Consider the following 23,890-nt stretch of genomic DNA (forward strand, 5'->3'; position numbering starts at 1 on the left):
AAAAAATTTTTTTTACTTAGTCACTAACAGTTGAAACTAGGAGATGACAACTAAACACCCACATTTTCTGTAGAAAAATTGTAAGAGCTGGCAACCCCAGAGCTAATTTCCCCGGGGCAATAACCAGCTGGATGGGCCGAGCTTTTCTCTAGCAGGCAGCGTCCTCTCATCACCTCCGCTTTCTCTTACACTTGGCCCACCTCACTCATGCACTTCACCTGCCTGCCTTGTTTATGTGTTCGGGTTTGTAACCTCTCCCTTACATTGTTGGTTCTGGTTGGTGTTGGTTACTCAAGGTCAAGGTGGGAGGGGGAGGGGTCTCTAGTTAGAGTGGCCTGAAGGAAGGCTCCAGGCCAGGAACCAGAAAGCGTAAAACTACCGCCACCCACCCACCGCCCCCCCCACACACACACCTCACTGTTCCAGCCCTGCCCCTGGCATAAATGGCACAGAGGGAAACCTTCCACATTTGTACTGTTTCAGAGGCCACACCTGGGCACTGTTCTGGGGTAGGGCAGAGCCTCACAGGTTAATGGGATTCAGGAAATAAAATGAATAGTAACAAAATAAAGAAACACTGCCAGGGTTAGTTTTCAAATCCTACCTCTGTCCATCAAAAGGTTTTAGAAGGGACTCAACACAAGCCTGAGGGTTCTATTAATATCACTAAACATATAGTATCTACACATAAAGATCAAAAATTTCTTGTTTAATTTTTTCTATTAAATTTCAATTGCATAAATATGTGTATCTTTTTAAAACAAAAACAATAATAATTTTACAATAACAAAAACAGTGATTAGATGGAAGCAAATATTTCCAGACCTTAATGATGGTAAATTCTGGGTCAGGGAAACTCATATTCATCATGGGTATTGGGTCTTGGGAGTTGTCATTTTTGTCTTTGTATCTTACACATTTATTAAATATAAAAGATTTTAATGTGTATATAAAATAAATTGATTTGAGATATTCTTTATAAAAAAAAAAGGAAAGACTGCATTGTTTCTGAGGATGCATGCCGTCTGGTTCTTCTTCCCAGCTTGGAAGAGCCGGTTTTGGGTCATATCAGGGAACTAGATACGGTTTTAGGACATAGTTAAAAGTAGACATTTAGGAAGTTTAGAAAGGCCTTTGACCCTTTAATGTACCATGTAGGTAAAAGCATCCACACCCACGCCTACAACCACCTGCGTGCTCACGGGCATGCGCGCACACACACTCGCCACTTCTCACATAGACAGTTCGTACTTTAATCAGCAATTGCTACCTTTCCATCTTCACTGGACAGCTATCAGACACATTTCTGGATCAGCCAAAGGACTAGGGTTAGTGCTGGGAATGAAACACCATGGAGCATCTTAGCTAATATCCCAGCAAGCTTTCCTAAACACACACAAGGCAAGTCAGACTAAACAACATCCAGCGAAAAACTCGCCCCCAGATACTTAAACCCAAGAGCCAACTATTCAGGCCCTTTTGGATATACACTGAGCAAGCAACTTGGCATTCATATCTCAGCCATTCATCCCACAAAATCTTCTGAGTGCCTACTGCGTGCCAGACATTTACACTTAGTGGTACTTGCCCAACAAAAAATAGTGAAAAGTGATAAGCGTTATGAAGGAAAGAGAATGGAAATAGAGAATAACGGGGCATTTTAGATCCTATTTAGATAATGTGGTTAGAGGAGCCCTCTCCATGGGCACTGCATTTAATTTTGAGCACGCATGATGGCAGGGTGGCCGGGGCAGGGTGAGAGAAGAACATTTCAGCAGCAGGAGCACCCTGTGCAAAGGTCCTGGGGTGTCAGAGCGATCACAACAAAGAGAATCGACCTGCGTGAGAGGAGCCTCATTTATTGAGCTCTTACTCCCTGAACTGTGCACCTTGCAAGCATTATCCCAAGGAGTCTTCAACAGTGGCCCTCCTGAAGAGATAGGTACTAGTACATCTTCATTTTATAGATCAGGAAACTGAGGTTAATCTGCTTGCCTGCCCCCAATCAATCAGCTGGTCTGTAGCAAGGTCAGGATTTGCACTAAGTATATTTGAATCCAGAATCCTAGACCTTCACATTCAATTATCATTAGAAACCAACCCAACTCACTTTTCATATATTCATATATTCTAGGCCTCTGTGTTGCGCAAAGACTTCTACAATGATTTAAGTAAGATTTTATTTTACCTGTGCTCGGACAGTCTACATGTAAAAGGCTCGTCAGTATTTACATTTGATTGGAAATTCATAAGCATTAGGCGACTTACAATGTCCATGTGTCTTTGAAATCTTGTTTTGTTTTATTAAAGACATTTTTGAAAACATGCAAGTAAAGGAAATGATTCTGGAAGTGTTTTTCTTTGCTTTTATCAGTATTGCTACAACTTGGTAGTTCCAAGTATTGTTGTTCCGAGTATTGTTCCAGCTTACAAATTTAAGTTCTACTATGAGGGTTGCTGAGGAAGCCACAGATTAAATGCACACACACTCACACACTCACAGACACACACACACTCACACACTCTCACATTCACACAGACCACATTAAAAGACCACTGAGTCGTAAGGTATAGTTTCCTTTTCTTCCATCTCAATTGTTCATATTTGTTTTAATTATTATAGTTACATAAAAAGCAAAAGCAGAAAGCTAGACCATAAACTGCTTCAGAATGCACTTAGATGAAAACTACACCTTGTAAAATTTCTGGGGTTGAATCTATCATAGGCCCAAGGGTAGCAGGACCCTTCCTAGATCTGAGCCTGTTGCTTCTCACACGCTAGAGACACGGGTTATTAAACACAGAGCTCTCGCCCACAAGCTCACATCAGGAGGCTGACAGATCTCTGGGCTTCATCCCATTGTTCCACGGGGTCAAGACCAAAGGGGCTGGGAACAGCAGGTTTGGTCTGGCCTAGGCCACCATGGGGTAGATTCTTATAAAGAGAGATGTGAGGAGAGAGCCACAGAGAAAATGGTATACGGATCTCCTGAGTTATAGACTCATCATCTGAGTTTTCTTGAATTTCAGAGTACTTTGCAAAGTACCATAAACAGATTCATTAAAAAGAACTAAAAGGAAATAAAGGAAGGGGTTTTAACCTAACAACCCATGAGCTAATGAGTTGATTGTATTGGATTCCAGGCATCTCGAACAGTGATCCACAGTGCAGACATCACATTCCAAATGCTGGAAGACTGGAGGAACGTGGACCTCAACAGCATCACCAAGCAAACCCTCTACACCATGGAAGACACTCGAGATGAGCACCGGAAGCTCATAATCCAGTGTAAGATGCTCTACCAGGGCGTGTGTCTTTTTGTTTGTTTAAAAAGAAAGAAAGAAAGAAAGAAAGAGTATCTTGGTACATAATTAGGTGGCATTCCCACCCTGTCCTTCTCCCTGGGATCCCATCCCCTCTCTTGTTCCTGTTGAATGGGTCGGCCTAGATGGAGGGGCTAGCTGGTCAACTTTGCTGGAGAAAATGGGTGCTGGGGCATTGGGCAGCACACAGTGTCAGGCAAAAGGCCCCACCCGTGACCCTCGATGCCAGGTGCCGTTCCCTAGGTGGCATCAACAAATGAGGACAAAGCTTGCTGCCTCTCTCAGTGTATGTCATTATGTCAGCCTGGAGGAAGCTGGAAATCCCGCCTACTTTTCTGTGGAGGGTCACGGGCGTCAGCCCACCTATTTACTGGCAGGTGAACCTCTCAATCGTAGTAGATGTTTGAGAAGGGGATGGAAGGTGATTCACTTCTGTGAATACATGTTCATGCCCCTGTGGGTAAAGATAGTGAGAGTACCGCTCCAGGTATTATCCTGATGTGGTCGGGTTGCTCTTCTTAGCAGCAGAGGACACGGAAGGCCAGAGAACACCACCATTCTTAGCACATCCGTGCTGTTCCTCAACAGCCCATCACAGCCTCTGCCCAGGGAATCCCCTGGACCAGGGTCTGTTGGCTCCTTCCTTATTTTACTCAGCCGTTGCTTCTTGTGCCTCGGGGGAAGGGAGCATGAGGACAGAGGGTGAGTCCATCCGCCCCCATCAGCTCTTGGAAAGCTTGGTGCTGAGGCTGTGCTGGGTGTGGGGGATACGGCAGCAGCTGTGCCTTCTGGATGGGGTGAGGCCCAAGGCCCTAATAGTGACATTCAGGAAGCTGCAGAGTGGCTGTCCCCCGCCCCGAGAAGAGGGGCCCAGTCTTCTGAGAGCCCCAAGCCCCTTAGGTTTCTACTACACCCCCTCAACACTGTTGCCCTGAAGGAAAACTTTCTTCATCCAGCCTAAGCATGTCATGTTTATAAACAGAGTTCTCTAAGATGTTCCTATTAGAGACCTCTTTTCAAAAACAAATGGAGCAGCTGAAGCACTGGATCACGTGGACCTTCCCTGGGGCTTCTTCTTTCCTAGTGACCCCAGAGCTCCTCTCAGGCTCTTATTTCTTCCTGTGCAACAGCCTCCAGCCTGCTTTCCCCTGTTAAGAATTTTAGAGATTGTGACAAATAATAATTCAGCTGATAGAGTGCCTAGTTTATGCCAGGTCCTGTGTCATGATCTCAATCTCCACATCAACCCTTTGGGGAGGATTCACTTATCAGCCCCATATTACAGATGAGAAAACTGAGCCCCAGAGAGGTGGTGAACCTTTCCCAAGTTAGCAGAGCTAGACCTGGAACCCAGGTCTAGTTTTGGTGTCACCGCCATGCACTTGTGCATGCCAGAGGAGAAAAAAATAACGAGATGTGGGCAAGCTTTAGAGGTTCCAGGATCTTTCCAAGTGCTTACAGTCATGCTTCCTGTTGTGTTTTTCCTTCTGGAAGGCAATGGAAAGCATGGCTAAGAGCCCCCTAACAGTGCTAGCTATACTCCTGATGGCCATGTCCCCAGGGCCTCACACAGGGCCAGGGGTAGAGGCGGGGGCCAGCAATGTTTGTAGAGGACCAAATAGATGGGTGGAAGCCCACAATGATCCAACTTCCTGGTTCTGCCAACCACTCCTAGCAGCATTAGACTCAGCTCTCTTCTCCCCTCAGCACCTTTCATGGGGGGAAGAAAATGTGACCCAGACTCATAAGGAAAACTACAATCACCATTGCTTGTTTTAGGGACCAGGCTCTGAGCCTTTGCTGGAGCAGCACGAAGGTCACTGCTGCTTCTCCAAGAAAGAACCTTTTGGGGCTTTCTCTTCTGGCTTTCTTAGGCTGGGGGCAGAATATTGTCCTTTATTTTTTATTTTTGCGGTACGCGGGCCTCTCACTGTTGTGGCCTCTCCCGTTGCGGAGCACAGCCTCCAGACGCGCAGGCTCAGCGGCCATGGATCACGGGCCCAGCCGCTCCGCGGCATGTGGGATCTTCCCGGACCGGGGCACGAACCCGTGTCCCCTGCATTGGCAGGCGGACTCTCAACCACTGCGCCACCAGGGAAGCCAAGAATGTTGTCCTTTAAATCTGTGATTGTATTCTTCTAGAGGAAGGGAGTCATAATGAGGTTCAGTGCAACCCACCTGCCTGTCCTGGGTCTAGCACTGTGTTAATACGCTGAGCAAAGAGCAGTGAATAAGATGGACACTGCCCTTGCCACGTGGAGCTTAGAGCTAATGGCAAATCAGAAGTTGAACAAGTAATTTCCAAATGGTTGCGTTTTACCAAAGAGGACATACTATGTGATGCAGTGCCGGGATGAGGGGGATTGAGGAAGCCTGAAGGCAGGTGGCCTGGCACGCGGGTGTCATCCTTGCTCCTTCCAGACAGCTGGGAAGTAAGTCCCTGAACACAATGAGCTGGACCAAAGGTCGGTTTGAATAGGACTAGGGGCACCTGTGTGCTGCACCCTCCTTTCCTTACAACCAGTTGACAAGTCTGCGGATTCTTGCTTTAGGGGGTTACCATCACATCCATGATGTAGATGCTGGCTGGGGATGCCTGACTTACCTTAAATTAAAAAGTACACATTGGGACTTGAGCATGATGATTAGAATGAGCCTTAAGTGGTGCTGTGGTAAGAGCATGTGGTTGGGATGCCCGACAGACCTTGATTCAAACCCTGGTTCTGGTGTGCTGTGACCTCGGCTTCCAAATCTGTAAAATGGGGATAATGCAAAAGGATGAAATGGGACAATGTGTGCCACATACATGGTACACAGCGTAGAGCTAGTGTAGAGAAGAGGTTGGGAGGCAAGCACTTGAGGCAGGCTGTGTTTGAAACTTGCCTCTGCCATTAACCAGCTGCGGAAGTCACTCATCTCTGTGTGCCTCTTCTGCCTCATTTGTCAAAAGGCTGGGTGTGTGTGGGGGGGGTAATAATAGTACCTACCTCCGTGGGCCGTTCATCCTTTCAACAAACATTCGAGCAACTACTGTGTACCAGGCACTGGTCTAGGTCCTGGCCTCATGACATTCACATTCTAGGGGTAGTCTAAGGTCAGAGTGTGCCCGTAGAAAACATTTTAGGAGAGTGCCTGGCATGCGGCAAGCACTCAGTAAATGTTGGCAGTTAGCACTTTCATTGCCAATCTCGATCATTGTCATCACGGATTGAAGCACAGTGGCTCAGACGCACAGGCAGTGCCGTGAAGAGCGAAGGAACACCAGAGGGAAAGTCAGAGACTGGGTTCCAGTTCCTGCTCTGCCACCAACTCACCCTCTGACTCTGAGGGGGTCATCTGATCTCTAAGACATAGCTTCCTCACCTATAAAATGAGACAGATCAACTAAATGGGTTTTGTAAAGTCCTTTCTCATTCTAAAGTATATGTTTTCGGGTCCTGGAAGCTGACCTCTTGCAGCAGTTATCAGTTAAGTAAAATAGAGCAGATTGGCCAGTCCTGGAAAATGGGACAACAAAAGCTGCTCAGACAAATGAAAACTGTAGGAACATGTGAATCCTGAATCGTGGTTTGATTTATTGAGCTTCACATACAAAAACACAAAGAAATGTAGTAAGAGGAGATGTTCCGGATTGGAGATCACCACAGCAATGTTTCTACTTTCTGCAGTGCTTCACTGATTACAGAATCCTTCTATACTCAATGATTTGACTTGTACCTGAAGACAGGTTGTAAAGTGATATGATGATCCTCCTTTGACCAGTATGGAAACTGGAGGGCACAGTGATGGTTTCCTTTACACCAACGTTTATTAAGCGTCTGCTATGTGTCAAGCACTGAGAGGCTGGTTAGGCTGCTTGTCCAGTATGGTTGTGGTTCAGAAACATTTGAATGGTCAAATGTGCCTTACCATGGGGCAGAGAGCAAGAGAGCAGCAGTGCATCTCCCCTGTCATGCAAGCAAGCGCATACTGGATAAGAGCTATAGCACAGGTAATGTGCCAGCTAATAAAGCTATCAGGCAAAGAAGTAGCAGGGGGACACGCCCATGCACACCCCTAACTATAGCAGTGTTCTTAGTGATACAGTGAAGGTAGAATGCAAATAGTAAAGTGCTGTGAAAGTACAGAGGGAGAGTGATCAGTTCTGCCGGCGAGGGGCATGGGAGGGTAAATAGGATTTCATCGGAGGATCATTTCAGCTGTTTCATGACAGACTAAACAGTCTAAGCAGAGGGAACTGCCTGAGAAAAGCGGGGATGGCAAGTAACCCGGGGTGGCCAGGGCTTAAAGTGTTCACAGGCACGGAGGATGAGCCTGGAAAGGTAAGTTGGGGTGTATTCTCTAAATCCTTGAATACCCTGCTAAGACTTTGGAGTTTTTTATTTTATTCCGTTGTATTCCTTTGTTCTTTTAACACCTGTGTGTGTTTAAACACAACTGCATGGTGTGTGGGGTCTCCTCTGTTTGACAGTGTATCAGGAGTTCGACCATCTCCTGGAGGAGCAGTCTCCCATCGAGTCCTACATCGAGTGGCTGGACACCATGGTGGACCGGTGTGTTGTGAAGGTTGGTAAGCTGAAGCGGAAGGTGCAGGCCCGGGTGTGGCAGCCCATCACTCGCCTTGATGGCGCTTGGGTAATACAGAGCCCCGCAGTGAGCTAGCTGAGTGTTTCCTCGGCAGCCTCGGAGCCCTAGGGATGCAAGGAGAGGCCTGGGCCCCCCTCAGGAGTGGGGGAGGGGTGTGTCACGAGGCAGGACTCTTAGAGTCTCCCTCCCCTGGTTCAACCAGGTCAGCATCTCTCCTAGCGGTTGTACCTGTTGAGTCTCAACATAAGATTTCATTTCTTAAAGTGTGTTTTTGCTGTTAAAAATAAAAAGTCTATAACATTGAACTTAGAGACCCAAAGCCTTCCTGTCATTTCAATAAGAGACGGTAATAAATGAAGGTCAAATCAACCACGCATACAGACGTTCACTCTCTTGTAGGTGGCTGCCAAGAGGCAAGGGTCCTTGAAGAAGGTGGCCCAGCAGTTCCTCTTGATGTGGTCCTGTTTCGGCACAAGGGTGATCCGGGACATGACCTTGCACAGTGCCCCCAGCTTCGGTAAGGCCACCCCAGCCCTCCCCACATCCAAACACGTCTTCTCCGGGCTCCATGTACCAAGTCCATCTCTCCGGAGTCAGGCATGGTCTTGCTGTCTCTGAGACCACAAGGACATCACCCGGAAACATTCTCTATTCTGGGGGGACACGATATTGTTAGGACTTTCAGGGAGAAAGATGGCATTGCACGCTAAAGGAGAAGTATACATATCTGAAAACGAGAGGCTTGCACACAGATAGCATTATTTGAGTTTAAAGAGGAGTAAATAGCAGTGGCTGTGCTCCCCTTTTTCTGGAAGTCCCCAGTCATGGCTGCTTCCACTGGTCTATTTTGCCAAATTTCATAGTGTGGATTTGCCAAGACTGGGCACATGAAGAAGCCTCCGAGTGCAAAATTTGCAAACGGCTTGATTGACAGGCCAGTGGTGGGTAAAGTTTTCTTTGATAACGTGCCCCAGTGTGATCCCCAGTAAACGACTTTTGCATTCATTTTCCCTTTTGTTTCACTGACCCCTTGGGTTTTCATCACCTCCAGGACACATCCCTACCCCAAGTCCTTGTCTCCTGTTTTCCAGTTTAACGGGACTTGAAATCTCTGACCGGAGGTGCTTACGGTAGTCTCTGCGGGCAGGAACCTAATCACCGACTTGGGGTGAATGCCATTTTTCACTGGAAAGAATGGCATATGCATTGAGTCCAGGTCATCATTAGCAAAGTGAGGTGGAACTTTAAGGCATTATCCAGACATTTGAAATCTCAAAACACTTTGGCCTCAGTTTTCTAGGCATTTCGGCAAAGGGCTGTTTGTGAATTTTCTGGGTAATTGCTTCAGTTCTCTGTTTTACTTTGCAAGTAGAGATGTGGTTTTGCTTCTCATTATCTCCAATTAAGCCAATCAGCTCTGGGTTTTGCTCTGGGTTTAATTTGACACTTTTCCATCTAGCTTTTTATGGTCTTGTCACTATTTCCCAGTTGTGCTATACAATGCAGTGAATATGTGGTGAAACAAAGAAGGCACTATTTTTTCTAAACAGCTCTGTCCATGAAAGACTGTGTTTACCCAATTGGAGAAGCGTTTTGTTGTGGATTTCTTTAATCTCAGCGTTGGGAAGTTCTCTGAACCTGCCTGCACCATGGCTACAGATGGAAATTCTCTTTGAGCTGTATATGGAAATGCTCTGGTGACTGCTACCTGGGCGGTGCCACCAGGCATGGCATTTTGATGACTTCCAGTTCAGCATAGTTAGTGTTAGCACATGTTACCTGTGGCTCTGGGAAGATCATTTGTGCATAACTGCTTTCAGTTAAGCTGATGGGTGAAAAATATTCGAGATTTTTTTCATTGCTTCAGAAATCAAAGAAGAACGATACCGCACAAATAAGTATATATACATCCACAAAGCAAGCACCCTTTCCTTGTTTTATATCTTATTCTTCAAGTTGCTGATTCTTATACTGACTGTATATTATCAAACACCCTTCATTAGACAGGGAAAGTAGTCTATGTTGTAATAGCCTTTGAAATCCATTTGTATGTACTAAGTTAACAGTCAATGTTATGGAAAGTAGAACAATTAGAATAGGTTGAATTTATTACTAAGAAATATTATTCCTTAAAATGTGTTTATTTCTTTTTGAACCACGCACATTCTAGGATACACTGGAAACTCAGGCAAATGGCAAACATGGTCACAAATCTTTTAGAAAAGGAAAGAAAAAAGATATTAACCCAATTTTACTTTTACAGTATTTTTCAACCCTGAACAGATGGAAATAATACCTGTCTCCAAGTCCATTTAGCAAACTATCTGAAATGGTCCTGCTCATCCGACTCATTGTTGAGTTTTACAGCTTGGGGTGACAGGCAAGTTGAAAGAATTTGCGGCAGACAAAAGCCCAGCTCCCCCTTTCTGCCTGTATATGTCAAAGACACAGTTGGTGGTTGTGTTTGGGTCATGTGTTCCCTGTATAAAAACAGCTAATTAGGAAAAAGAGCCCTCTGTTCCCTGGCCCCTCCCCCAACCACAGGGGCCAGCTCTATATATCTTATAACTCCCACACGATCCTGGTAGCTGTGAATGGTGCGGGGTTTGTATGTCCGAGTAGCAGGCTGACCGTCACAATGATCGTGTGGAATATCACAATGATCCCACGGGGGGACTCTATCACCTCTTCGCAGAACAGCCTCTTTCAAAGGTAGTTGACTCCTTTCTTCTCCTTAATTCCTTTTCACTCTTTTCTCCCTAATTCCTTTTCAGTGAAAGAGCCTATGCGGTGAACTAAAGTAGCCAGACTTTCTTTCTCTGCTGCAGCAGCACTTTCTAGCAAAATTAGTCAGCAAAGGTAGGGTAGCAGGCAATGAACTTTTCATCCTAATGGGGCTGAGGAAATTAGAGGTTCTATTTAAAAAAAGCAACAACAACATATTTTCAGTTGACTGCTCTGATTTTAGTTCGTAGGATACCTGGATCCCAAGTCAGTGCAGGTGCCTTTACCTTTCACTATGGGTTTTTACCAGATGCCCCTGTTTCACTGTTAGGAACATCCGGAAGGCAACAATAGTTCCTGGAAGTGCTTCAGCATGAAATGCTGTGAAAGGCTGCCTCGGGTTTGACGGCCAAGGGGGCAGGGCTACATATCATTTCCCAGGTTTTCACCTTTTTACACGCTTGTTTTCTGGCCTAGCATCAAAGCTCACCCACTCGGGCAGGGCCGGGGAGGCCACATGGGATCAACTCCCAGGCCAAGTGGCCATGACGGACGGAGCCTCCAGACTGCTTCTCAATGTTTAGATGTCCTGGCCTGGCTCTCTTACCCAGAACCTGCTAAATTGCAGGATCTTGACATTCAAAATGTCTCTCAGGCCCCCTCCAAGCACCAGGAGGCAGGAATTGCTTTCCCTGTATTCGGGAGAAGAAGCAGGAGACCCAGAGAGGAGAGGGGGCTTGCCCAGGATGCACAGCAAACTAAGCTGAGCTCCCCTGGGGATCTATCCCATGCTAGAGCCACACTGCCAAGGCCTCTTTAACTTCCTCCAGCTGAATAGTAATAAGAAAAGCAAAGTAACATTTATTCAGGGACTAGTGTACACTAGACATAACAGTAGGCACTTTCCCATTTAATTCTCACAACAACTTATGAGGTCCACTATTACTGCCCTCAATATAACAGACAAGGAAGTCGTGATAGAACATGAAGCAAAGGCAGGATAATGCTACTCTTTATAACAAATGTGTAGGAAGCACATAGAACCATTTAATTCTCACATCAACTCTGCAAGGCAGATAATAATAGGTACCTTTTTACTGAGTTGGAGAATTTTCTTGCCCAAAATCAATATGGCAAGTGGCAGAGCCCTGTTTCAAAATCAGATGTGCATGACCACAAAACCCATGCTTTTTCAATTCCCACAACTGAGACAAATATCCTGGGCTCAGATGCATGGCACAAAAAGGCTAGACAAATTTGTTTACCCCTCATTGATGGATTTTCTAAAACCATATTGATAGAGTAAAAATTTTTTTAAGCTATGAGAGAAAAGAACAATAATTAGACAATCATGAGTAATAAGAGATGCCAGGAGACAATGGAATAATATCTTTTAAGTGCTGAGAACAAAGAACTGTCAACCATTATTCAAGAGTGAGGGCAAAGCACAGACATATTCAGTTATACAAAAACTAAGAGAACTATATGGCACCCATAGAACTTCACTTAAATAAAATTAAAGGATGGGGGCTTCCCTGGTGGCGCAGTGGTTGAGAGTCCGCCTGCCAATGCAGGGGACACGGGTTCATGCCCCGGTCCGGGAAGATCCCACATGCCGCGGAGCGGCTGGGCCCGTGAGCCATGGCCGCTGAGCCTGCGCATCCGGAACCTGTGCTCCGCAACGGGAGAGGCCACAACAGTGAGAGGCCCGCGAAAAAAAAAAAATTAAAGAATGGATTTCAATAAGAAGAAAAATAAAACCATAGCTAAGGTCTGGGATACAAGAAACAACAATATTCTAGTTATTGTTGTTGTTTAACAAAAGTGTAGTGGTTTAAAACAGTATTATGCTTACAGATTCTATGGGTCAGGAATTTGGGCAGGGTCCAGCGGGGATGGCTTGTCTCTGTTCTATGATGTCTGGGACCTCAGAGGGGAAGACTCAAAAGCTGGAGTTCATCGACGGCTGGAGGCTGGCATCCTCTGGAAGCTTTTTCCCTCACGTGTCTGGTGCCTGAGCTGGGATGACTTGAACACTAGGACTGCCGATTGGAGTGTGTTCAGGTGGCCTCTCCATGTGGCTCAGTTTCCTCACCACACAGTGGCCTCTGGCCAGTTGAACCTCTCACATGGAAGCTTAGGCCCCATGAGTGAGTGTGCCGAGGGGGGAGCCGCATTGCCTTTATGACCCAATCTCAGAAGTGAAAGTTTCACTCCCCCTTACTCTGTTGATCAAAGCAGTCACAAACCTACCAAGATTGAAGGAAGTGCATAGACACCCCCCCACAATTTTCCCAGGAAGGAGTGTCAAAGAATTTGGGAGCCCTGTTTTAAGATGAGAGAAATTTTAAAATATATAAGCAAATGTAATTAACTTTTGGTTGTAATTTAAAAACTAATTTGTGTGTGTTTCAAGAAAGTAAAACCAAATTCCAGGAAACAATAAAACACAGGGTAGCTGGGAGAGAATCTTTAAGGAATAGTTAACGCATGCTAAGGTCTTTGTCTTGAAATACTAAATAACTGTAGACTTTGTTGAAAAAAATTTATAGTTTGGATTTAATAGATGTTTGGATATATGATCATCACTAAAAGAATAGAATCATAAGTTACCAAAGAAAAATGGAAAAATGTGAAAACTTAAATGGCAAGAATTGAGAAGATAAAAGAAGCTTAGAAAAAGGATCGTAAACTCAAAATATGAAACAGGATGCTAGAAATAAGATCAAATAATAACCACAGTAAATGAAAAGGTCTCTTCCCTCAAAAAACATCAGGCATAAATTGCAACGTTTACTAAACTTTTAAGAAGCATAAAATCCTTAGTTTATGAAAATGAACATGAAAACAAAAGAAGGAAAGCTGTACAGTTAATTTTATGAAGCTAATATAATCTCAGTTTCAAAATCTTGGAAGAGCTGTAGAAGAAAAGAATATTATGACTCAACCACACATAAATATAGATGAAAACATTCTAAATAAAATACTAGCAGATCAAATCCAGGGCAAATTTTTTTTTAAATCATGGTTAATGAGGCCTATGCCAAGAATTCAAGTGTGATTCAAAGTCAGAAAATTACTATTTAACATACTGCATTAACAAATTAAAAGAGAAAAGTCATATGTTCATCTCTATAGATACAAAGGAAAAAATGTATTTGATACAGTTCAGCTTTCAAGTATAATTTTTAAAAACTCTTGGCAAACTAGGAATAGAAGAGAATTTATTTAATATGTTAAAGAGCATTCAAAAATCTGCAGAAAACAATATACCAAATGGTGAAACTTTAGAAGTTTTCCCATTCCCGTCATGAATAAGACACAAATGCCTTCTAATGCTGTTTCTGATAGATACGTACTGGAGGTCCTAGCCAATGCAATAAGAAAAGGAAATGAAATATAAGAATTGAAAAGGAAAACACAAAATTGTCTTTATTTCTAGACATGTCATGATGGCTGACAAGAAAAAGAGAATCTACAAACTAATAGAACAAATAAGAATTCAGGCAGGTTACTGAATTCAGTTTTTTAAAAATCATTGACATTCTTACCATTAACTAGAAAATATCTGTCTCTGTGTATCTATATATCTATATCTATATATCCCATTCACAATAGCAATAGAAATGTGCCCAGAAAAAAATTCTAACAAAAATTATTTTAAGACCTTCAAGGAAAAAAATTTTTAAATATTACTGAAATATACCCTGTTCATATCTGGAAAAGGATATGCCCTTCAAATACATAAATCAATTGGAATTTCCATCTGGTTCTTAACTTTTTCTTCCTTTGATTTTGAAAATCTGATGTTAAAATTCATATAGAAAAGCAAAAGCCTGAGAATAGTAAAGGCATTTTGAAAGTCATAAAGAACAGGTATAAGGACTTGCTTACCTGACGTTCAGGTTTATTAAGGAGTAAGACAATGTGGTCATCTAACAGTGCTAGACAAAGAGTAGTGAAACAGCAGAGATGCCCAAGACAGACTGACATGAAACTTGTCTTTGCCTCATCAAATTCTTGCCTTTCTGTCTCAACAAGAGGACTGTACAGATGATCTGTGTGACAGAGATATGGCATTAAAAATCAGTGGACAAAGGTTCTGGGACACGCATTTTAGGATAAATAAAATAAAATTAGACCCCTTCCCTAGAAACAATTTTCCCCTTCTGAAAAGAAACATCTAAATGAAAAAAAAACAACCAAAACTTAAAACCTTTTAGAAGAAAATATGGATGATAAGTTTATGACTTTGGAATAGGAAATTATTTCTTTAAAAAAGTACCAAAAAGGATAAATCATAAGGAAAATATTGGCAAAGTTGACTGCACTCGGATTTTAAATTTCTGTTTAATAAGCACAACATAGACGAAATTAAAAGATAAAAGCCACAGAGGGAATTCCCTGGCGGTCCAGTGGTTAGGACTCCACACTTTCACTGCCGAGGGCCTGGGTTCGATCCCTGGTCAGGGAACTAAGATCCCACAAGTCGCATGGTGTGGCCAAAAAAAAAAAAAGCCACAGAAAGGGGGAAGATATTTTGCAATGCATATAACGAACAAAGTATTAGTATCCAGAATATATGATAAATCCCTCTAAATACATTTTTAAAAGACAAATACCCCAGTAGAAAAATGGGCAAAGAATATGAATAGGCAGTTCACAGAAGAGGAAATTCAAATGGGCAATATCATATGAAAAGAGGTGGACCTTTCTAGTAATTAGGGTACTGCAACTTATAAAGACAATAACATTTCATACCCTTCAGATGGCAAATACTGTATTTCCTATGCTACCAGTAAGGATGTAGAAGATTTTGGTGAGCAGTGTGGCACTATCTCATTAAGACTTAAGATGCAGGTGCTCTTGGACCCATTGATTCCACCTCTGGTCCTAGAGCCAGGTATTTTTTGTACCTAGGCAACAGGTACAAAAAACATTCATTAGAGCCAGTTTCCAATAGTGAAAACTGTAAATAACCTAAATTTCATTGACAGGAGAATGGACAAATAGATCGTGGCATAGTCACACAATGGCCATTAAACAAGACCTACATGTGTCAGTGTGGATAGACCTAAAAACACCCGACCACCAGGGAATTCCCTTAAAATTCTTTATACTTTTCCGTATGTTTGAAACTTTTCATAAGAAAAAAGAAATGCTTTGATTCTATAAGGTGCCATTAACTATGTTACCATATAACAACAACAATCTCCTTTTGTCTCTATCCTAGTACCTTTTTCCATAACAGGCTCTGATGCTCAATAGCTCTGTAACTTTAGGCAAGTGGTTTAAAATCCTCTGAGACTTCATTTCCCCCATGTGTTAACTGAAGATAATAATACCTCCTTGGGACTTCCCTGGTGGCACAATGGTTAAGAATCTGCCTGCCAGTGCAGGGGACATGGGTTCGAGCCCTGGTTCAGGGAGATCCCACATGCTGCAGAGCAACTAAGCCCGCACGCCACAACTACTGAGCCTGCGTGCCACCACTCCTGAAGCCCACGCACCTAGACCCCGTGCTCCACGACAAGAGAAGCCACCGCAATGAGAAGCCCACGCACTGCAACGAAGAGTATCCCCCGGTCGCCCCAACTAGAGAAAGCCCACACACAGCAACAAAGACCCAATGCAGCCAAAATATAAATAAATAAAAATAAATAAATTAAAAAAAAACCCTTCATAGTGTTGTTGGAAAATTAAAAGGGCTTAGCACAGAGCATATGGTAAGTGGTCAGTGCTTGCTCATTTGATTCATTCATCCAACAAATAACCATTGAGCCTCTACTGTGCCTGGCACTGTTCTAGACACCGGGTATAGAACAGTGGGGGAAAAAAAAAAGATAAAAATCCCTGCATTTATGGAGCTTACAATCTAGTGTAGGGAGGCACATGATAAAGATAATTTCAATATATAGTATAGCAGATGGTGTTAAGTGCTAAGGGAAGAAATAAAGCAGGAATGTTAGCTATAATTGCCTCTATCCTGTCTGTCTTTGATGTTTCTCTTTTCCTCTCCCTCTTTTCCTCCCCTGCCTCCTTCCCCTCTCCCTCTCATCAGTCTTTGTGTACCCTGGCACTGAACTGTTTGTTACCTAATAATCTTAAGGATTGATTTTTGCTAAGGACACTGTAGCTTTTGTGGAGTCAGTGACTGAACTTTAAGTTTCCTTTGTACTAAGAGCACTTTGCACAATAGTAATAAGCAAGAAGCAGTAGCTCTACAAACTCTCCTTGTTTGAAAGATGATTGAAAATTATCAGACCAATTGGGTAAATGATGAGAGTCATTAGGAAGAGAGCTTGAAACCCCAAATCAACACTTCCCCTGGAGTACTGGCCTCCAAACCCAGCTCTGATGTTTTCTAACAGTGTGGTCTTAGGCAAGTGTCTTCACCTCAGATCTTGTTTCTTTATCTATTAGACAGGGGTGCTGTATAGATGATCCAAGGTGCCTGCCTGTGCTAAAACTACTAAAGCCATTTTTATTATCTAGGGTTTTCCATTCTAATTTGGTTTCATAGTGTCTTTCTCTCTTTCTATCCTTATTGACTTAGAGCCACATCTCAGCAAATACTTCTTCATTTTGGAGACCTTTTCCTTTTAGGTATTTGATGCTATCTTTTGACTTCTTTGACTCTATGAACAAAACAGTCACATCACAGGGTGTTAGAACATTAATAGCAAAAGCGACCTTAGTTACTATTTATTAAGCATCTAGTATATACTCTTCCTCATTATGGTACTTCTGTAAAATAGGTTTGACTATTTCCCTTTTAGAGAGCCATATTGCACGATTGAAGAACAACTTCAGAATCAGACAGTCTTGGATTCAAATCCCATGTCTGCCACTTAATAATTGTGTGACATTGGACAGTTACTTTACTCCTCTAAGTCTCAGTTTCCTCCTTTGCAGAAGGAGGGTATCGCTCATTTCAAATGGTTGTGATGAGAATTAAATGCAATAATAAATCTGCAGCAGTTAACCCAGTGGCTGCCACAGCGCAAGGGCTCAGTAAACGGCTGGTTTTATTTTTAATGTTTTCGAGGAGCAGCTCATCCAAGGTCCCAGTTACTAAGTGGCAGAGCTGGAGCTCAACCTGGGCAGTTTGATCCAGACTCATGCAGTTACCCACAATGCTGTACCTCCTCAGCGGTTCATAGGACTCATTTTGGGGAAGTAGATGGAAAGTTTAGTCTTGGAAGTCTGCATTTCACCATGACTCAAAAAAACCCTGAACCTTGCTGAATTCCAAGTGGGGTCAAAAAACAGACACAGCACCCTGGAGATGGAGGAAAAATGTGAAGAAAGTGCAGGACAGGGGACGTGGACGTGGAGCTCTGTGGGCACAAGGATCATAGGTGGTGGCAGCTCCGGAGAGACGGGGTATTGGTGTAGATGTGCATGACCTGCAGGGCATCCAGTGGCCTCAGAGTTAAGCAGGGGATTTTCTTCTGTAACATTTCTGGAGCAAAAGAATCAATCTATCTGAAATGAATGTGTGTGTGTGTGTGTGTGTGTGTGTGTGTGTGTGTGCGCGCGCGCGCGCGCGCACGTGTACAAAGAAGCCAGGTGCAACTAAAAAGGAGAAAATTAATAAATTCCACCAAAGAGGAGTCATCCAAAAGCCCCCAACTGGCCCTCATCACCTTATTTCTGAGACCTGAAAAGGCATAGAGCCCAACTCAAATGGCCCTTCTGGGGACCATGTTCTTTATTTTCCCCATCTGTGCTATGAGGAGACTGGACCAGATGATCTGTAGGGGAAATGGGAACGGATTTTTGGAGCCAGAGCAAACTGAGGCCAATCCCTACTTAATTCCAATGGAGAGACTCATTTCCTTGTGTGTAAGAGGATAATACCACCTATCTCACAGTTTGGTGAAAGGATAAGACCTGTGTTAAGTGCTTAGCAGAGTTCTTGGCACATGGTAAGCATTCAATAAATGGGAGATGACAATGATGATGATGACAATAATAGTGGTGTTGATGATGATGTTAGGATCACAAGATAATAAATAATGCCAGAGTCTCATAAGGCTTCTAAAAAAAGCAAACTCAAGGGAAATAGGAAGAGGAGGGCAGCTTGTAAATAGTCGGTGAGACGTTTTGGACACTTCATGGGACAGCAGGATGTCCATGTGGAGATGTCCCTTTGAGAGGTGGAAACATGGGACTAGAGATGAAGGCTTGGCCTCTCTGACGCTGGCATCCGTGAGGTCTTCATGACAGCAGACATGAAGGCCCCTTCCGTATGTGGATCTTCCACTGTCCATGCAGCATGACGTGCAAGAAAAGATGGTCTGGGGGACTTCCCTGGTGGTCCAGTGGCTAAGACTGCGCTCCCAATGTAGGGGGCCCGGGTTCGATCCCTGGTCAGGCAACTAGATCCCACATGCCTTAAGAGTTTGCCTGCCACAGCTAAAGATCCCGCATGCCACAACGAAGATCCCGCAGGCTGCAACTAAGACCCGGAACAGCCAAATAAATAAATAAATATTTAAAAAAAAAGATGGTTTTGAAGTAATGTATTGTGTCATCTTGCACAAGTACTTGACTTTGCAAAACAGGAGTAAGAGCACCTGCCTCACAAGGTGGTGGTAGATATTAAATTAGAGAATATAATACTTTGAGCACAAAGGCTGGCACATGGGAAAAATCTTTTAAAATGATTGTTCACATCCCTTTTTATGAAGTAATCTACTCTAAATTTAAAATGAAGAATACTGCTTGAGGATACCAAATCTTTTCCATTATAATACCTTTTGTAACAACCATGTGCTAAACGGAAGTCTCAGAAACATTTAAGGAAATAATTCCGTTGTTGCTAATTTAAAGTGTCAGTTATGCTCCTGGAATTATGTTGTGTACATTGGTAGACACCAGTGAGTTAGAAGGCAAAGTCCCTGCCGTGAATATCCTTAAGTCCAGTCGGGGAAATAAGATAAACTTGTGGAAGAGAGAAAAATGCAAGGCACTATGTCAAGCAATGCTGAACAAAGTGAGGGGTGCCCAGACGAGGATGACGCCAGTGCGAATGTGAGAGCCCAGGCGCGTTTTGACAGATGGCTCAATAGGTGTCATTTTTGATGATGTCCTATTAATAAATCGAGCAAGGAAAAGACTCGCTTGCCGCAGTGTTAATGACACTTACCTTATGCTAAACACCAGGCTAGGTGAGGAGACGACAAAGGAGAGCAACCTCTGACCGCAAGGTGATCCGTAACTGAGAGGGAATGAGGGTCCAGGACAGAGGGTCAGAGCACCGTGTGACGTGTTATCGACCAGGCTGAGGGGCACACCCGAGCCAACATGACTTACCTTTCTGTTTGGATCTTCTCTCACCAGGGTCTTTTCACCTAATTCACTTGATGTTTGATGACTATGTGCTCTACCTGTTAGAATCCCTGCACTGCCAGGAGCGCGCCAGTGAGCTCATGCGAGCCATGAAGGGAGAAGGAAGCACCGGTAAGCCGGCATTTCACTGGGAATCGTCCTCCTTGTCAATCTGATTTGTATCTTTACTTCTGTGCTCTGTGTTTCTTTAGCTCCGCAGCCCAAAGAATTTAGTTATGGTGAACAAGTCAAATGGTGGGAAACCAATAATGTCTTTTTCTTCTTGAGGGTGGGCATGTGTGTACGTGGGAATTCCCTTGCATGCCACCACGGTGATGGGAAACCATCAGAGGTTTTAAGCAGAGGAGTGACATGACACAGATTAGAAAGAATATTTGCTTTTTAAAAGTCCCTGAAAGACAACTTGCCTTGACCTTTGGCTCTAAGAACCCACCCTTTCTCTACCCATAGCAGAAGTCCGAGAGGAGATTATCTTGACGGAGGCTGCCCCACCAACCCCTTCACCAGTGCCATCGTTTTCTCCAGCAAAATCTGCCACGTCCGTGGAAGTGCCACCTCCCTCCTCCCCTGTCAGCAACCCATCCCCTGAGTACACTGGCCTCAGCACTACAGGTAATGAACAGCCCCTCAAAGGCTCTGAGTGGGGAGTTGATGTTTAAAGCCAGAGCTATCTGGAAAAACATTCTCCCTCCAGCCCCCTCCCAAAACAATGCCAAAATCTGAGTATCCTCCTGGATTTATGGATGACTTGCAGTTATCCATTTATTAGTTTGTATGTATTCCTTATGCTTCTGTTTCAAGTTGGCAGATCAAGTCCATGATAAAATCTCCACCCACTGCCCCCCCCAAAAAAGATAAGTCACTAAAATGATATAAAACACAGCCATTCTTGAAAACAAGAAAGGGAGCCCTCCATGAGCCAGAAACTGAGAGGCATCTCTGGAAAGTGGGGAGACAGGAAGTCATATGCTAAGCCATGGTAGCCAGAATCAAGGCAGGGGCAATAATGGAGGTTCAAGCTAATGCTGCAGGGTCCCCAAGGAAGGGGAGAGTCCATCTGGTTGGAGACCTCACAAAAGAGGGGATTTGAGCTGAAACTTGATTTTAACTGACAAAGGTATTACAGAAGGGCCTCTGGGGAGAGGACAGTGTGTGCAAACGCACGGGGCAGGAAGTATGGGGCCTTTTCGGGGAATGGTAAAGTGGTTAAAATGTAGGTGGTCATGAAGAAGTGTTACAAGCCTGGAAAGGTAAGTCGGAGTCACATCCTGCAGGATCTTTCATGCCAAGACAAGGTTTGAAAATGGAAGAAATGTTACAAGGGTAATAATAGCTAGTTACTAGTGTCTAAATGTTGCTTTACCATGCACAAAGGGCCCTTGCATAATTGTCTCACTTGATATTCACAGTAACACTGCAAGGTAATTATTGTTCCATTTTATGGAGGAGGAAAAGTAAAGGGTGGAGAAGGGTTAAACTCCTGGTCCCAGGCACCACAGTCAGCAGTTACCATAAACAAACTGATTCATTCAGTCATTCAGCAAATGTCCTTGCTCTCAAGACTTGTGGAAATGATACACTGGATGTGGAATCTGCAGTAAGTGTTAGCTAATATAATAAATAGAGTGCGTGTGTGCACACGTGTGTGTGTGTGCACGCACGTGTGTGTTTGTGTGCACCTCCACGTTTTTACACATGGTTGCTGTGGGGATTAGATGAGGTAAGAAAAGCCAAAGTGCTTTGTTAACAGTGCACTGCTATCCAGATAGCAGGGGTTACTGTTAGGAGTGCCTACAAGATGAGGGCTGCAGCCAAGAGGGGTATAGGAGTTCAGGGAGGAGCAGACCCTGTCCGTCCCACCGGAACCTGGGCAGGCGGAGGAGAGTCTTCAGGAGAGAGGTGAGTCTCAAAGGCAGCCTTAAAAGACGAGAAGGACTCAGCTAACAGAGGAGTGAGCACACAGGAACCAAAGGCAGAAACAACCTTCTGCTAGATGGCCCTGGGTGAGAGTGGGGCAGGTGAACAGACCAGAGTGGAGTGGAGAGCTTGGTTAAGACTGTGCTAATTAAATTCATTATCTTCTACTCCCTCATTTACCCAAGTACCAAATCCGGAAATCAGCTCTCCTCTCCCTCAGCTCTTCCTGTATTAGCTAGGATAGGCTAAGTTACTGTAACAGATAGACCCAAACATGGATGGCGTTAACACAGTGGAAATCTATTTCATGCAGGGTGTTTCAGTCAGAGAGGAGGCTCTCTTTAATGCAACCATTTAGAGACACGTGTTCCTTCAATATGAGGCTCCACCGTACCCCAGGGCAGTGGTTCTCAAAGTGTGGTCCATGGACCAGAAGTATCAGCATCACCTGAGAACTTGTTGGAAATGCTCATTACCAGAGCCCACTGCAGGCCTACTGAATCAGAAACTGTAGGGTGGGGCCCAGCCATTTGCTCAAGAAGCCTCCAGGTGATTCTGAGGCTGACTAGTTTGAGGACCACTGACTTAGGGCTTTGTCAAGTCTGCAACCAGCTAATGGAAATGGAGAGTGGGTCTGGAGGAGGAAGACCGACTCGGAAAAGCCCTGGCCTGAAGCTGGCGGATGTCACTTCCACTTAGATTCCATCAGCGAGGACTTAGTCACATGGCCTCATGTAACTGTAAAGAGAGGCGGGGAAGTGTAGGATAGGGTTCCCAGGCAGGGAAGGGGAAACAGATATGGGAGAGACAGCTGGCATTCTCCTCCACACCTCCCAAGGCCAGTTGTTCTAACACAAATCTTGACCCACCCTTTCCTTCCCAGCCCACTGCTGCCATCTGGTTCAGGCCTTCCCCACCTCTCATGGACATCCACAGTGACTCTCAAGCTGGGTATCCTCCCGGTTAGAATCTTCCTCCAGCCCCTCATAGCGTGGGCTTAGTTATATCCCAGTTCTAACTAGAATACGCTGGGAACTAAATTATGTATTTTTGAAGATCAAATAGGATGAGATTGTCGTATTTAGGTGCTATCTTTTATCTGCTCGTTCACTCACACGTCCATCCGTTTACTCATTTATCTAATAAATATTTCTCAAGTGGTTTCTGTGAGCTAAACACTTCAAAAGCTGGTGATACAAACAAGTGAGTCGTGGTCCCTGCCCCTGGGAGTTTATTGTGAGAGGTTAGGGTTCTGATGAGCAAGACAGCAGTTACAATATAATGTCACGAGTGCTGAGTTGGGAGAAAGGTCAGAGTGTTAGGGAGCACAAAGCAGGGCTTCCAGCCTCTATTTGGATGGTCTGGTCGGGGGCCAAATAATAGAGAAAAGGTATTCCAAGCAGAGGAAGTAAGTAGTACAGAGGCCTGGAGGCAAGAGAGCATGTCATTTTCCAGGAGTCTTTTGATTAATTCTTTCACTAAAGTTTCCAGAACCAGAGCTACTCAGAGAGGGAATGAACAGATGCTTAAGAGCCTTTAAGGTGCCTGCCCTCTTTTGCACATTGCCAGGGGCAGAAACGTGCCAACAAACCCAGTGGCCCTTTGTCAGAGACAGCTCAGGAGACTGGGTTCTTCAGAGCAGTGATGAAAAAAAGCAGGGTTGTCAACAACTGGCATTAGATGGAGTGATGATTTCACTTTGGGTCCACAGCTGGCGAGTCTTCCTCTTCTGTGGAAATTCAGATGTGAGCATCCCTGCATTTGTTTACATAGATGCACTTCAAGTCGCATTTAGTTTCCTACTTGGAGCAGAAAGAACTTGACCGCCTCCCACCTCCCTCCCATGTTCTCTCCCTAGTGGGTTGTTGTAGTTCCTGTTTAGAAGGCTCCAGAAGAAAAGTACAGAACGACGTTATTCGCTGAAAATAAAAAGGGAAAAGAACTTAAGCACTGTTCACAGCTCCGCAGCTGCTCAGGGGTC

At 44.2% G+C, this 23,890-nt stretch overlaps 1 protein-coding gene across 2 annotated transcripts in view; it reads left to right on the forward strand.

Annotated features, from left to right (window-relative positions):
* The window catches only part of RFX4 (regulatory factor X4), a 166,679-nt gene that overhangs the window by 123,475 nt on the left and 19,314 nt on the right, over positions 1 to 23,890 (forward strand). The window contains exons 11-15 of one of the 2 annotated variants that reach the window (XM_067697836.1): positions 3,145 to 3,289; positions 7,796 to 7,890; positions 8,311 to 8,428; positions 19,984 to 20,103; positions 20,443 to 20,604. In XM_067697836.1, the coding sequence (XP_067553937.1) occupies positions 3,145 to 3,289; positions 7,796 to 7,890; positions 8,311 to 8,428; positions 19,984 to 20,103; positions 20,443 to 20,604 (640 nt within the window). The remainder of the gene's footprint in view (positions 1 to 3,144; positions 3,290 to 7,795; positions 7,891 to 8,310; positions 8,429 to 19,983; positions 20,104 to 20,442; positions 20,605 to 23,890) is intronic. The other variant, XM_067697837.1, reaches the window with a different exon arrangement.

The sequence above is a fragment of the Pseudorca crassidens genome, chromosome 11, assembly GCF_039906515.1.
Source record: "Pseudorca crassidens isolate mPseCra1 chromosome 11, mPseCra1.hap1, whole genome shotgun sequence".
Taxonomy (NCBI): domain Eukaryota; kingdom Metazoa; phylum Chordata; class Mammalia; order Artiodactyla; family Delphinidae; genus Pseudorca; species Pseudorca crassidens.